The sequence below is a fragment of the Idiotropiscis lumnitzeri genome, chromosome 9 (genome assembly GCF_059441095.1).
Source record: "Idiotropiscis lumnitzeri isolate Australia: NSW breed Sydney's pygmy pipehorse chromosome 9, RoL_Ilum_1.0, whole genome shotgun sequence".
Lineage (NCBI taxonomy): Eukaryota > Metazoa > Chordata > Actinopteri > Syngnathiformes > Syngnathidae > Idiotropiscis > Idiotropiscis lumnitzeri.
This window is the reverse complement of record NC_142399.1, coordinates 16,223,271-16,239,934: the sequence shown is the minus strand read 5'-3', so window position 1 is coordinate 16,239,934 and position 16,664 is coordinate 16,223,271. Positions and strand designations below refer to the sequence as shown.

The 16,664-nt window shown below is 39.3% G+C and overlaps 2 protein-coding genes across 4 annotated transcripts in view; one reads left to right on the top strand and one right to left on the bottom strand.

The window, feature by feature from the left end:
- The first annotated feature begins 2,255 nt into the window (after positions 1 to 2,255).
- The window catches only part of LOC148330426 (uncharacterized), a 43,861-nt gene continuing 29,452 nt past the window's right edge, over positions 2,256 to 16,664 (top strand). For 2 of the 3 annotated variants that reach the window (XM_088304443.1, XM_088304444.1), the window contains exons 1-3: positions 2,256 to 2,433; positions 6,932 to 7,023; positions 7,437 to 7,562. In XM_088304443.1, coding sequence (XP_088160569.1) covers positions 2,346 to 2,433; positions 6,932 to 7,023; positions 7,437 to 7,562 — 306 coding nt within the window. In that variant the 5' untranslated portion in view covers positions 2,256 to 2,345. Of the gene's footprint in view, positions 2,434 to 6,931; positions 7,024 to 7,436; positions 8,257 to 16,664 lie in introns of those variants that run through there. The other variant, XM_088304442.1, reaches the window with a different exon arrangement.
- The window catches only part of stk32c (serine/threonine kinase 32C), a 53,386-nt gene continuing 50,917 nt past the window's right edge, over positions 14,196 to 16,664 (bottom strand). Inside the window, exons 11-12 of the mRNA XM_088304441.1 lie at positions 15,809 to 15,876; positions 14,196 to 14,650 (exon numbers count right to left, since the gene is read on the bottom strand). Coding sequence (XP_088160567.1) covers positions 14,467 to 14,650; positions 15,809 to 15,876 — 252 coding nt within the window. The 3' untranslated portion in view covers positions 14,196 to 14,466. The remainder of the gene's footprint in view (positions 14,651 to 15,808; positions 15,877 to 16,664) is intronic.

The following is a 16,664-nucleotide window of genomic DNA, read 5'->3' as shown; positions in this document are numbered from 1 at the left end:
AGGGTTGTTTCTGGGAAGACAAATTCCTTGTGTGTGCTGCATATTTTGGCCAATAAATCTGATTCTGATGTTGTAGAACTCCCCACTTCATCCAGCATCATTCAACAGGTGAAATCCATTATCCATCAGCCCAACTTCACGCAACACAAAGTCTACCTGTGGTTTGACAATCCATCCATCCATATATGAATTTTCTATTCTGTTTATCCTGTTCAGATTTGCCTGGAGCCTATCCTAGTTGACTTCAGGCAAAAGAGAACTTCAACCCGGGAATGGTTGCTGGTCAGTCACATAGAAAAAGAGACAACCATTCACAAAGTGGGAACTGAACCCAAGCTGCCTACATGGAACTCAGTCTGATTAACCACTGTCAATGACATCAACTTCAGAATGAGAAATAAATACCAGCTCACTGGTATTGTGCGGTTCTAGTTACATCTACGTCTACAATATGATATACATGCCATGGCAAAAATGATGGAATCACATAATGTACAGCTCCCATGGCTCTCGTGAGCAACCAATCCATAATTTTTTACCTCAGAATTCAGTGACACCAATGCAAACTGCAAAAATAATAAACATATTTTTAAATGACGGACAGTGTGAATCAAAACTGCTCTATCCAATTCGACAATTGACCCCATCACGACCACAACATGCAGTCACAAACATTGGACTACATGGAAGGCCCTCCGAAGAGGCAAACAAAATCCACAATGAGCTCCACGTACAGAACGCAGACGGACACTCCCACAGTCCGCATGCAGTGTTACGTTATCCTTCCTTAAACCCTAAATTAACTTGAACCAACCTCTAGTATGACCTACACTTACAGGTAATCCTTTTCTTAATCTTCCCCACCAAACACAAGACCGAACCTTGAACTGTAACACTATGTCCTTTCCAGTGGGTGTGACATTTTGTCATAATGACACACAAGACAAAGTGGGAAAGTGCACAGAAATAGACAGAGAAGGTGACCCCCGCCACCAGCCGTTGGTCACATAAGACATGAGCACAACCTGGTGCCATCAACTTCTCACTCTGCATGCATGTAGCGCGCTACCATATTTGAATTTACTTTGAGTGGTCACCTGTCACGTCCCCTGAAGGACAATCTAACAGCCTACCTTATGTCTCACTCTCACTTTTCCTCCACTTTAGTGTTTCTGCTACTTAACCCGACGATCTGCTTAAGAGGGCAGACAAGTGAGAAGAACATGAGGCTGAAGACAGTCTGGCTTAAAGAAGATAACTTGCTTACTACAGCCAGGCTGTGTGCGCTTGCACGTGTGCATGTATGCATGTGTGTAAGTCAGACAGAAGAAAGCCAATTGAGAGCGAATAAAAGGAAGCAATCAATTTGACCACAAAGGGCGTTCTTGGCTGCCGAATTGATTTGATTTCACAGATTTCCTGCTGGAAAAAGAGCAGCAGCGAGGTGCTTTTATACTCTTGATTTTTATCGGGCCAAAAGATTCTCAAAAATGGAATAAAAAGGAGACGACTGAAATCTCAACTTGTTTTTTCCCCCCGTGTCTAAAGTAAAACAGACCATGTGGACAAAAATACTGTATATAAAACACTAAATAAGCAAAATATTAGAAACCCCTCTCATTGTGACAGAGTCATGACTGCAAACTAGGACCATAATCATAATGTCAAGGATACCACTTAACTTTAGGGTTCCTTTACTTTTGACATAGTGTAATAATTATGTTATATGCCCATTATTACTAAACAAACAGTTATAAATGAACTTGCACAATTGATGTGGGCTCACTATTTGGCAACTGCAATCAACATCCATACTTTTCATCCTGTGAATCAAAAGTGAAAGTGAAAGATAAACGCCAACCAATCACAACATTCTGACCTCTTGCACATTTTACTGAAGCTCTGTTAAACAAATACTCTTCCTTTGCAAGGTTATTACAATTTATTTCAATTAAAATTCATTTAATAAGGTAATTATTATTGCGGGTGTTGGTTGCAATGCTGTAAGACTGAACTGCAACATATGGATAGCTGTTCCAAATCAAATGTTTTTGACTCTCATGTAACTCACTGATTATTTATCAAAGAGCAACAACTAGTAAATGAGAAAACTATTTGCCAAGCAGAAACGCTCACCGTTTTTCTTCAAAACACTTAGATCAGTTTATTAGTGTGACATGTCAGTCCCCTCCCAAGTGCAAACTTTCCACCCCTTCCCAGATCGCGAGCTTTCTGCTCTGCATTCCATGTTTTCATTTGGAATCTGGGCGCAACCACTTCGGAGGAAACGTTGTAAAGAAAGCAAAGTCGGATAAAGGGAGTATTGCACGAGAAACCACTTGTTGATGCTCCTCTTTTTAAAACACACCATGTTCCACCCCTCCAACCCCACAATTGGACTCATCATCCTCTTGATTGGCTACACTGTGGCAGGTAAGAAAAAAAGCTTGGCACAGAGGAGGTGGCGAGTTTGGCAGATGTAGATGCAGATTGGTGAGTTTGGTGATTTTTATAGAGAGCCGTGAGTGGAGAATGAAGCTAAACTGCAACAAGAATGCATTAACTCGAGTCTGTATGGCTTGAGGCACATATGGTTGTAATTCATTGCAGCTGGAGTTTTTTTTTTTTTTTATTCTGATTTACTGAGAGCAGGGAAACAACTCCTTCAATCTAATGTGTTCACATCTTTGGTTCTGCTCAGATGTCTTGACTTTGTTTTGGTAAAGCACAAAATGAAAGTCCTTCATGTGTTTTTGCATGTGCATTACGATGACTTCATACTGCAAGAATGGTCGGTTGTAGGCAAGCATGCAGCATGTATGCTACTTCACTAAACAGAAAGTGAAGTAGGTTCACATGGCGATAGATTATTTAATTCACCTCCTTATAACCAATCACAGCATTACGACCACTTCATGATCTTTAATGAATATTAATTAGCGCATAGCGGTGGCTGTACTTAGCAGCAGTGTAGAACTGCATTGCACCATTCAGAGAAGAGTCAAATAAATGAGAGTTGAAAAATGAGATGTTATGACAAGTTGTATGCCACTGCAAATGAAAATAATAAGCATAATAATACCACTATGACTTTTCAATTCATTAACTTTTTACATTTATAGCAATATTTAGCGACGATAACTCATTTAGAAAATTTGGGGTATCAGCAAAGGATGATTAACTGCAGACAAAATGCAAAAATGGTAACGATTTGTTGGAGAGATGCTGGAATGGATTATAAATGGATGGAATGGTTGCTGCCTGGCTACTGTTGAGATTCCCATTGGGAAGGCTCCATTCCAGCTCAGGAAGTTCATATTTGAACACCTGTTTGACTTTGACATCTCGCCTTGCATTGCTGCACGTGTGTGATTTGTTTCTGTCTGTAGTGTGCAATACAAACTATATATGTATACAGCAGAGTGTAAGTAAAAATGATAATAGACATCATGAAAAAGGAAAAAATAAATTGGGGGCTGACTGAGAGAAATCACAGGGTTGCACTTCCTTATAGTGAGGAGGGAAGTCTGTGGTATGGTATAAATGTCTCCCCATAAAAGAAAGACAAGTGATATTGGATAATCATTTGATGGTGAGATTGAGTTTCCTATTTTCTTAAATAGAAATACACAGACCAAAATATTAGGTACATCTGTAAAACCTAATGAGCTATTAAGATTACTGTATCAAAATTTGTTTTCAATGCAATCAGAGCTTTAAGAAAATAAATGCGCGTGAATGACATTTTGGGCCCATGTTGAGATCTCATGTATCCCAAACCCAAAATCTTAACGTGATCTTGTTTGCAAGACCCGTGTCGGTGGCTGACGGATAACTACGTGGAGAAAACTAATTATTAATTTCGGTTCAGCGCTTTTATTATTGAGTCGAGATGTAATATACTTTGCGTTCCTTTAGTCACGTAGTCTATGCCCCGCACACAAAGTGCTGCTTTCTTTCACACCAACTTCTCAATTTTCCCTAGCGCTTGCGGGGAGGAACGTAACATACGCACTCAAGCTCATTCAACCTTTGTCCTCTGGCGCAGTCACTACGTTACATCAACTATGACTGTTTGCTTTTCCTCTTGCTTGTTTCCTTTGATAGCGTATGTGTGAATCTCACGTGAATTGTCAACTTCCCGGAACATTTCTGAAAGTCCCCCCCAAAAAACTGCTTTTCATCTAGCTTTTTACAAGCATCGGCCAACACCAACAGGAATAAATGTGTCGTAGGAAACAGCTAGGACAGGATACATATCAGCTATTTTGCTACAATGTGCGTACTTTCAGTGGATGAGGAGTTCATCTTAAATACCAGCATTTTGCTCTCAGTGGCATTTTCCCTCACTTCTAAATTGCATGTCTGCATGCTGATCCCACAAACACGCTGATGTAAAAGCACAACTGCGGTTTGGGGAAGGGAATGCGAATTTTTTTTTTTTGTTAGCCAATCGGACGGAGAGCTGGCAGCACATTTCGTTACGAGGGCCAAAAAGCGTCTACATTGCTAAACTCACATCTGATCGTACCTTCTGACCCCAACCTCCGGAGCTCTCCTTTGCTGCCGTCAGTTGTGGTGAGAAAAGTCATCATTCGGCTGAAAAACAACAAATCCCACATGACGTCAGATAGAGAAGACTTTGCCTTTTCTCTGCCTGCTTGGGGGGCGGGGGGAAACATTAGCTACCACTGCAAAGTTAGTAAGAGTCTATAAATTGTTCATATAATCGTGACTTATTCGTTTGCATGACCTTCTGCTGTGAGAATTTAAAGCAGATGTTTATTGGCAGTGAAATGCCTTTGGTGGCGGGTGGTTTCACATCCGCTTCATATTTGCGAGTGTGAATCCAGACTTGAGCCTTCATGTGTGATTGTCTGACAACTACCTGTGTTACCCAAAATGTTATCTGGGAGAGGCGTAAATAGGAAATGGATGGATTGCCTCAGATTGGTGTTGGCAAATAATCACGCATTCCTTGAAACTTCTTGCATGTGCCGAGCAAGAATCAAACATGAGGATCCGATTAGAAGTTTAGACTTTTTTGTTACTCTCTCCCCACTACAGTCCAGATCAAGGAGTTGAAGGTGCAGCAACGAGCTAAATGTTCAGCTCTATTTCAGGAAAGCCATGTTTTGAACTTTGTTTGTTCTTGCAATTGAAAAACAATCTCAACACGTTAGCGTCCTTCCTCTTGGTCCACTGCCAGTTGAATGTTAAAAGGAAGAGAGTTTTTGACAACCGGGCAACAAGCGAGCGTTCCAGTCCATTATTCCATGAGAGAAGAGCCTCGTTGGGTGGTCCACAGCAGGCAAGCTGCCCGGTATGAGAGCGATGATGGAGACGAAAGTAGTTCTCAGTGTCTCTATGCTCAATAATAGAAAAGGCAGTTCCGCATCAGCAGGACGTTTAAAGTTCATCTAACCCACAACTGAGCATCCATTGCGACAAATTGAACAATAAATTGCCAGTTTCAGTGTGACTGCCACAACTCGGAGAGGATATTGGTCAGCTTCTCCTTATTTACTCTCTTGAGAATCAGCAAATTTTAAACGGAAACGGAGACCTGTTATTCTCTTTTTCTGGATGTTGCTTCTTCACATAACATGTCTGTGTAATTGTAATAAAATTGTATTGCTTTATTTCAATCTCTTTCAAAAACATATCGGTAAATGTACATTGCACTAATGCATGTGAATGTTTTCAGCTCAATTAGGATTACAATCATGTAATTGTGAATTATTCGGTTCGGTTTTACAATTTCAAGTTAAAATGCTGTTTTTGTTCAAGTCTGCAAACATTAAAACAAATATAATCTCCTAAACACAAACAGATGAATTGAAGAAAATTTAAGTTTTGGAATGGCCCAGCCCGAGCCCACACCGAAATCTGCTGGGGGTGACCTGAACGGGGGCAGTAAACTATCTGACAGATTTGGAGCATTTTTTCCAAGGAAGCATCTGGGAAAATATTGTCAAGAAATGATGTGCCATACTGAGGGACAAAAATGACTGCACAATATCATTTTCTGACATTGATTTTTATTTATTATTATTTTTTAAAATCCTTTAATATTGTTTATATTCCAAGGTTTTTAGGTAAATTTCAACCCAGGGCAAAAATATCCTCAAAATTGACCTTTTCTCAAATGATTGTTTTTTTTTCTTTTTACTACTATTTATTTTGCATACTTTCCATATTTTGTTCAACGTAAACCAAATTAACAAGAAAAAATAATTCTATAAGTAAATGCTCCTCCTGTTAATACATGAATTAACTGTGGCTAATCCCATTTATTTATTTTTTTGGGGGGGGGCTGAGTTCATGTTCACTGACCACACCCAAGCCTGATGACCTCGCACATAATCCCTTAAATGGATGATGTTTGAAAAAAGTACAGATGAGAAATAAATAATTTATTAATCTATATATATATTTCTCAACACTGTACCATCATTCCTATTCAGTTTGACCCTTTTTCCTTTTCTGTGAGCCCCTCATGACCCTTTCAAAGACCAACAGGTTTCTGCCTTGAAGACCAGTCCAGTGGGACGGTTTTAAGTGATCTCTTAAAAAAAAACAAAAAAAAACTGCCCCATAAAAATATGCACTTTATGCCATGCAAAGTTTCAAGATTCCCATCATTATCAGAGTTTTCTTGGCATTGATATATTTTAATAGACTAAATTCTGACTCAGAGCAGAGTCAGTGTACAAAAATTAGATTTTTTTGGGATTAATTATGTCATGTTAGAAAGTCAACAAATTTCAGGATATAAGAATGACATTTCGGCTATTTTTAAAAGTTGTTGGATGTCAAAACAGGTTAAATTGCACCGTTGCAAGCATTATGTGAGGGTGTATTCGCTTTATCCAACTTTGTGTCTGATTCACAGTGTGCTTTCACTCACATATGCTGATTGCACTTTCAGAGGTGGATATCGAGCGGTCGCCTCGAGCCATGCCTTCAAGTGCATGTCAAGAACATACAACTCTTCATAACCGCTTGGATGTAGTGGAGAAGGTGATTTTCTCTTATTTTTTTCCATGCGGAACAAAAAAGTTACATTCAACTCATAGTGATTAGAGAACAGGATCAAGGATGTTTTGTATCCCAACTTTGAAGGTCAGGCCTTTCTATACTGCCTAAAAAGCTTCCACATTTCGTTTCAAGTACAAAGAGTGTGGCTCAACACAACATCCAGTTTCTAATTCAAAATTCATTTATTGCTGCCGTTCTAAGTCTCAAAAACTCATCAAGAACGTTTATACTTCATCTGACCTTCCCTCACTATCTGCTTTGGGCAACTGCATTATTCAGATGAATCAAAGGTATAATTGTATAATTCATGATTGATGATTCCATTATTCATACTACATCTTATTAATGTATTATTTAGTCTCCTAGGACACAAACATACCGTCTGTATTTTGCAGAAAGTGGAGGACACTGTTGGCAAGTTGGAGGTTGAGCTGGCGGCTCTCCTGGAGGCCATTGAAGACCCAAAGTGGCGCCCCCATTTGGACAACACAGGAACACCTGTGGACATCCTGAACAACCCGGTGAACATTAAGTCCTAAATCAGAAATACATGGAGGGATTATTTAAGAGGATTTTGAACTTTGAGACTGAAGCAAAAGAGGAGCCTTTGCTTTACTTTATTTTCCTGTTGTTACACATTACGTAATTACAGGCTTATTAACAGAAGGATAGAAGGTTACTTTTACTCACATCAGGGGTCTCATTGGGTTTTATGGACAGCATGAGCCTAGTCCCCATATGCATATGATATGAAATGCACAGCATGTAAGCAAATTTGGCACGCAAACACAAATTTCAGTTTTACATATTTGGGAACACATTTTTAGTTTGAGGCCAAGTTTTGCAGTGCCATTTTTATCTGTCTTTAAAAAAAGTACACAAACACAGGAAGTATGTTTACGGCATTGCTATTATCCTTATTGTGATAATTATTAATTAGAAAGCCATCTTTGTTCATCTATTTATGCCAGCAACGTATGTCGACACACAGACAAGCACAACAATATCCTCTTCCATTCAATTCCAGAAGCTACAATCAACTTGTGTATCCACCTCTTGCCATACATACGACAGAATAAGTCATAGCTTCCGCCAAATGTTACAGCTTTGTGTTCAATTAAACAGGCCTACATTTCACATTAAGTACCATACATTTATTAGTAACTAGACAAGATCATTTGGACGTATACTTTTTTTATCTATTTTTTTGGCGGTGTTTGCTCACGGATGCAAAATGGGGGCCTTGGCTCAATAAACGTTGAGAAACAATATTAAACTTCAAGTTAAATAGGTCTCACGTCAAGCACGTTGAGTGAAATGTTTCATATTCAACAGGAAGGAGTGATTAGGCTATTATTAGTGCATTATTATGCATTGCTGATACTCATGCATGGATGAGCTCAGCTCATGCATAAACTTTTTTCCACAATCCTCTTTATGCAAAACAGGAAGCTCACAATGCATTTCGGACTAACTGGCGTGTTACGTTGCAAATTGGGGAGTTTACGCCATTAGATGGGCCTCTAGCAGCAATGATGAACACTCAATCTCGTGAAAACTTATTTTGTTAGCCTAATAACACAATTGCTTAAGTCATTTTTAAGAATTGATTAAATAGGTTTTGTTTTTTCCCAACTTACTGTCAAAATACATATAAACAACAAAGTGCATGATGTTATTTTTCTGTGGTTACTCACCCCGGTCATAACTCATGGTAATCCAAAAAGGTTGCATTGAGGGAACTGGAATCTGGTCTCTTGTTTTTTCTGATTAAAATCTTTCTTGGGTGAACACAATGACAGAGTCAGTCCTGCCGCAAGTTTTTAATGCTATCCTCCTGGCAAATGACACTGGAGACTCTATGTGTCTTGTTTTGCTTGCTCTAACTGCAGCGTTCAATACGGTAGACCAAAGTATTCTTCTGGCTCATTTACGGCACAAGGTCGGCATTAGTGGGAGCGCTGGAGTTTGGTTTCGATCCAATTTGACTGGCAGTACTTTCTGTGTTAGCCTAAGTTGCGCTGAGTCCCGTTCTGCCCCTCTGTCATATGGTGTTCCACAGGGCTCTATTTCGGAGCACTTGCTGTTTTCATTGTATTAGCGGCCCTTAGGTTTCATCCAACGAAAACATGGAATTTCCTTCCACTGCCGTACGGATGACAGATCTATGTCCATATATACATATACATATATAGACACACATGCATATATCACTGACTCACCTGTACTCATCTCATCAACAGGGTTTTCATTCCTTCACAAGAAAAAAACATCCAACAAAGGAGGGAGTTTTATTTCTTTATGAAAGCATTTGAAGCAGCATGTTTTGAACACAAAAGCAGTTTCAGTAAATTTACAGTACAAGGCTTTTCACCAAATCCCGCATACAAATCCTGTTGCACACCATCATGCATTGTCGGACTATATGGAAGAAAGGAGGAACAAATTGCATTGTCTTAATTTCATGGTAGCAGGGCACCAACTTTCAAACGGTAATTGACAAGAGTTAAAACATCTACACTTTTGCATACCTTGAGGGCATTGAAAGGAGCACTATTGATTAGGAGACATGCTTTGCTGGTCAAATACCATCACGGAGCGCTTTGAAAAACACCTAAGAGCATCCAAACATTAACACTTGAAAGGAACATGTCAGGAGGGTAAGCAAGCAATGTCCATGTGGGATTGATCACAGCGACGAAAAACTAAACAGATCAGCATTAAGAGCTACAAAATTAGTGATCCATTCACAAATAAATGGCAAACAACAATGCACACAGGCTTGGACTGTGTTATTTAGATACTGTGAAGACTGTTTTAATAAATGTCCCCAAATATGCAAGATTTTATTAGCGTGCAAAAGGAGCCACTCATCCAGCAAGTGTATTAGCCTTGCTACTTAAACATTAAAGCAAGAATCTGTCATAATGCAATGCTCGAATAACACCTTTGAAAGCATTTTGATGGTACAGTTTAATTTAACTAAGTGTCACTTGACTCCCAAAGTCTGCTCACCTGCATTGGAGTGCTAACTCACACCGGGATGGTTCATTTTTTAACAAGCTCAATTTATTTATTTATTTTTTTTAATTAGGAATCTATTAACTTACATTTATAATTGTATCCATTTATTTTGGAGAAATCAATACAAAACTATGAAGTTCAAAAATTTTAGTACTGATGTAATTTTTTGACATGCATACTTACTATATATGTATATATAAATGCCAATGTTAAGTGTAATTAACTGTCCCTTTAAGAAGAAGATAAAACTACTTTATACTTCATGAAGGGCTGAGTTACGTAGCTGTTATATCAAATTCTCACAGCTACGAGTTCAGCATTGACTCTCAATGTAATTGGCTATGGAACTCCACACCACTGGCGTCGCGGGGTATTCACAGCATGAAGCTCTTTTCAATACTGTACAGTCCCAGGGTTCCAACATTTTTCTTGAAATTATTTTCATTGGTCACAGCACGAATCAAGTTATCACAACACGCACTAATAAATCCCATGCTTAAAATTTGGAGAAGTGATATTTCCTACAATTGTACCTTACAATTTGTACATTTAACCTGCAAACCGATTCTCATCGTTCACCTCAAAAGTTCGAAAAGAATGGCTTGTTCGGGAACATCGCGTCTCCAAGATAAGATTTTGCTTGGATGGTGACAACTGAATTATTTTCATTGCTGTTAAACAAGATGACAGCTATTGGCGAATGAGCTGCTGATGGGTTGAAGAGAGGCCAAAGCCCATCCAACACTACGTAAAAACATGAAGTCGGAGCTCTGCTCTCTGTGAACATGCACAATATTTTAATGGAGCTCAATTCCAAATGAGGTTTTTCACATATTTTTTTTTTCAGCTGTCCAACATTGGCCTAAGTATGAAATACTGAGTGAAACATGGCCCAATAAGACTACATGCTACTCATCACTATTTCGAAGCCGTCATAATGGCCGCTGCAGCTCCAATTAAACCAGAGATGTATTTCATCTCCGAGCGCACAGCCAAAAGTGACGGAATGCCCACTATAGCTCTGTCACTCAACAAAGGAGACAGAGAGAGGGAGAAAAACCTCACACTCCATTTACAGCACAAAAGCAACACTTTTTCACTGAAAGTTGCCAGTTTTGCAGCTTTTGAAAAAAATATTGTATATCCTTCCTTAGTTTGAAAAGTTGCTAAATCTAGCAACAAAGTCGTAGAAACACTGGGCAGCAGAATTGTTGTAAGGGAATATGCAATTTGATTGGTTGTAGCATCGCGTGGGACGCTGTGGCAGCGAGGAGCAAAAAAGCACTACAACTTAATGTTTCTCATTTGAGGCAGCTCTAAACAGCCATACATGTCTGTTGAACCCATTTGCGTTCACCCATAAAGCAGAGGGAAGCAAAGAGAGGGTGGGGGGGTGGGGGGACGTTCCAGGAAAACCTACTTTCCCCCTAATTTCCCATGCCTTTTCAAAGACTTGATAATTGGTCAATTATTTTCCCGGTTTTCTAGGATCCATGGGAATTCAAACAAGTTTACAAGGTGTTTAAAATGTGTCTATTGAAACGTTTAAATTTGCGAAACTATATAAACGCACAATTTATATGATCTCTAAATCAGATTGTCACTTTGTGCAGGTGTGTTTGTATGTAGCGCATGGCTTGGTGTCTTTTATCACCTACAGTTTGGCAACAAATGTATATTTAGGGTTGGCAAACTTCACCATAATGACAAGTTTTCAACTGTGGGAGGGTACGGGAAGAACCAAAAAATTCTCACGCATTATGAACATTAAAAATATCAAGACAGCCTACAGGAGAAGGCAATACAGACCATATACAGTAATACCATTGCGTCTTATAACACCAGGTTGATGCGCCTCGGTACAGATAAACATCCAAAACAGTCACGCAGGCCAGTTGCACTTAAAAGTCAACAATGATGTGAGCGTTGAGGTATACTATCATCAATAGCTTGTGCATGCATGAATCAGCTGTTAAAGCTCAAGCTCCAGGCTTTGGCAAAATCAGGCTTATACTGTACTGTACATGCAAAAAAACTAACCAAAAAACACATCCAATATATGACAGACTTGAATTATGTTACGTTTTAGGTCGCATTCACTATTTTTAGAGGACAATATTACATTGGAACCTCAATATTCAAACACCCCAAAGATAGATGTTTTTTAAATTACGAGACATGGGGGAACTTTCCTCAAAAAGTTGCACGAGAATGTCATGTCAAATACCAACGCTCAGTTGAATATCAAGGAATAAATGCAAGGTTTGATTTTTTGGTGGCAAAGAAAGACAGAAGTGGACTCTTGTGAGATTCGGTAGAGAGTCCTTGAGATTTGACAAGTTTGGTTCGTTGAATAGCGTAACCCTAAATTTTGTTTAAAAACACTTCAAGGTCATAAAATAGCCAAAGATAAACTACAGCAGTAACTGAGTGTGCCCACTTGTGATTGTGTACACCTCACACCACTGTGCAAATTACTTCTTTGTGCACATTCATGACCTTGAAGTGTTATTTAATGTGAAAATCTGCATGAGAAAAAGTACGGTGTTAACTGAATGTGCCTTCTTGAGTTGCATGGGAACGTGTTGTGACGCCGCATGCCGATTGAAACTTAATGATTGCTGGGAGCGTCTTAAACTGAGGAACCTTCATGGCTGTCATGGAAAAAAATGAGAAGCACATCAACAGTGTAGCATTTGTTTCACCCTCCTCACATGTCAGTGTGTTTCGAGTATCACCTCGTTTTCCAATTATAGTTCCTAACTTATGTCACACGTTTACATCTGATAAAACTGATTTACTCTGATAACTTTGGAAATTAAAACAATTTAGAAGTTGTCCGACATTCTGTGATGAATTGTGTTTGACCTTAGAGGTTCCACTGTAAAATATCCAATATATGAACGGTGATTAGCCTAGCTTAGCATAGCGCCTTGTTAAAATTTGTAAACGGCCTTAAATTATTACCATAAGCCAGTTTTAATCTTTTAGGTTAACCTTTTGACACTTATGCCTGTGGATGCCATAAAAACAAAAGTAGGCTTTGACAGGTGATTGCAAGCTTTTAGATCACATCTTCGCTAAACTGCGCTAACCCACCCCAAAGGTCAGAGGATTCTTTCAGCTCCTCTGCATATCATTAAATCCCCGTATTACCTGAATCCAGAGTTTCTACATATTGGCAATATGATTACACGGGACTATTAAGTCCATGTTACAAAGAAAGAAGAAAGACGCATACATTCACATCCTTAGAAATGGTTATGCAAATGGTAGAAAAGCTTTGGCCCATGTTGCCTACAAGATGTGCCCGCACACTTGGAGCGAAGAGCAGAATGAAGGCTCGAAGGAATGACTCCACGAGCTTCTTCCTTTAGTTGAGTTGAAATCTGTCCCAAGTTGCAGCCCCACATAAAACTGTGGTGAAGTTATTTACCAACAATTTATGCTATTTACATGTTTTTCATTTTATGACGGGCTTTAAGATGGATCATTGCTACATGTTCCCACACATTTGAACCGAAAATAATGGTCCCGCCTTATGCACCACTATCACTACGGCAATGCTGGACTTGATGGTGATAACAATTTGAAATACTGACAGCTTGTCAGTTTAATCCCCGGGATGAGCACTGCAGGAAGGTGATCTTCACTGTCTACTACCAGAACATTTACCGAAGAAAAACTTTTTTTTATATTTACTCCCCAGAGCGTAATACCTTAAGTCAGAACATTTACTACAACATCTGATCTTTTTGATTCATGGTGTATATGTGATCAATGCAAATAGTATTTAGATTGCCGGTGTTGCACCAATGTGAATGACTTTATGAAGGTGTAGCAGAAGAAGTACACTAAAACACACACGCCCAAAAAAAATACAATTGCTCTGAATTAGGGCATTCGTGACACAAGAGAGGCTGAGGGGAGGAGTGAAGCAGAGACAAGCTAAAACTGTAAAACTGCCTGTGCCATGTTGAATAATTCAGTCATCCTCGGCTCATTTTGAAGAGGAGAGGGAAAGCATCTCTACTAAAACCACCAAAGCCACCAGAATATCATGAACAGCTATTGCCCATGATGTCATCATCTTTGCCCAGCATTCTGCTTCACCTCCCAATGTGTGATACTGTTTGTCATGCTGTGAACCAAGTGTAACATTGCATAGAAGTTGGAGCATTGTGAAGGGCGGACACAGAGGTGGAGAATCTGCTTCATTGTTGCCTTACCGGGGAAGGGAGCTACGGAATAAAACTAATTGGGTCCTGCAGTGCGTCAGTCCCTCCTGCTGTGTGCTTCCTCCTCTCCTGGCTACTACAAAGGAGAGAGGAGAGAATATATCTACGGGCATGGCACTGAGAGATGTTCATCCTGTATCGTGCCCTGTGAGCTGATGTGGCACTAGCAGCTGCCAGGGGAGGAGCACACTGAGCCGCACATGCTCAGTTTGGAAGAGGGCTCGGGCTCGGGCTCCGGTTCAGGCTCGGCCGCATCTTCGTCAGTGCCGCCAGCCTCCGCATCTCTGTCTCTGCTGGCATCGTCTCCCCCAGCCTCGCTATGACCCTCTTCTTGACGCTTTTTCAACCTGAGAGCAGGGAGGGGAAAAAAAACATAGGCCACACAGTTAAAATAATCAACTTGCATTAATATTTGACACACACACACACACAAAAGGCTATTTTTAGGTCGCACAAAGTAATAGATTTTGTAGAATGTAAGATAACGTTGAAAGTTTAATGAGAGCACTTCTGCAGCGACATTATGCATATTATAAATAGAACTCATCAATAATCACCAAATTAGGACAAAATGACTCATTTCAGTTAAAGAAGGCTTTCAGTAATGTTGCGGTGTCAGAATTGGGTCAATAATAAATGAGGAAATAATTTAAATTGATGGAACTGTTATGATTGACCCCTGTATTGTGTAAAAATGTAAGTATAATGAAGCATGTAAAATCCTGTAAGACCAATGTGGATGTATCTAAACCTTTGCTGAGCTGCTTCGCTGGCTTGTAAACTTTGACTTAAATGCAATCATGTCTAAAGATGAATTATTTTTGTTTCATAAGGCAAATTATGATTGTCCTTTTTGTCCCCATTTTACAATGTGCATTTTTTCCATTGAATTCGCTGACTGCAACAACAAATCACAACTTGAACTGAGTCGAAGAGCAGCTAAGCATAACAGCTTACGTTTGTATATTTGCGCGACAATATCCAATACTTTTTCTACTTCATTTGACCCATAATCACCATGTTCACATAAACTGAACATGTCCAATAACTTGCATTAACATTCCCACAATGCATGCAAACAACTGTTCGAGTGTAAAAATGGTCATTAACCATTACAGTCTTTAGTTGTTCCTGCCCTTAAATCCAAGTAGTAACCTTGATATTACTGCAGTGGCGGCAGGCAGGACTTATTTTTTTTTATTTGTATGTGCTCCTATAGTTTATTTAGTGCAGTTTATTTTATTTTTGTGTTTACCAATTTTGCATATGGACCCAGAAGATCTGATCTGTCTGTTTACTTAGTCATATCAGCAGATACATACAAATGTTTCATTCACATTCGGAAGAGAGATTTCAATCTGATTTCATGTCTATTTTTTCTTTTTGGAGAAATCACCCAAATCCAAATTGTGCCACTTGGTAAAAAAACTAATCAGAATTCTGTCATTTGCACCATGTAGCGTCAAAGCCAGCCTCATTTAGTTGTTGGTGCAGCTTTGTCTTACTTCTCTCGGTTGAAAATCATGAACTCTTGTTGCACCGCTTCAAGGCACTCCTGTAGGTAGTCGTTCTCCTGCACAAAAAAAAAAAAATATCCAACACATCAGGTGCATCCATTGCCTTCATCTCACACATCAACTCCATCATCCTCATTAGTGAAACAACAAACGCCATTATCAATTTGCATCAGATGATGTCATTAGCCTCTGAGACCAGTTCATTATCAGCCCCCTCGCCCTCAACCAGGACATCTCATGAATTATCTTCCTCAAATTGGATGTTTTGCCCACAATAAAAATAGAAGCTCAAATTTCTAAAAGCTCTTGGGGCCATGACAACAGCTCAGAAGGCTACATAATGTAATAACCTTGGTAATAACCCGGCATGAGAACAAACAGGCTATACACACACATATGGGCAAGTCCCACATCTGTTTGCTGGGTGTGCACATGCTGAGGACATTAAATGGTACAAACACATACGCTGCTGCATACTGGGCTGACGTTAATAACACTGATGCCATAACAGTATGATGGGCAAAAGACTGTTGCTGGAATAAACAGTGGGGAAATCTTGTTGAGTGAATGATAGGTTGACATAGTGAGGGGGAAAGGAGCTTAAAAAAGACTGAGCACATCAAGGAAAAATAAATAATGGCCCTGGTTTGAAATTGTATTCATTTCGAGGCTAATTACTGAACAAGTTATGTAGTGTGATGAAAATGAACGGGAGGCTAAGGAAAAGAAAATGAAGTGAATAAATACGATACACTAATGAATATAGAGATTAAATAGAGTGAAGCACTGCTGGGATGACTTCAGGAGAAGTTTATTATTATAGTTGTAGTTTGCATCATAGTGA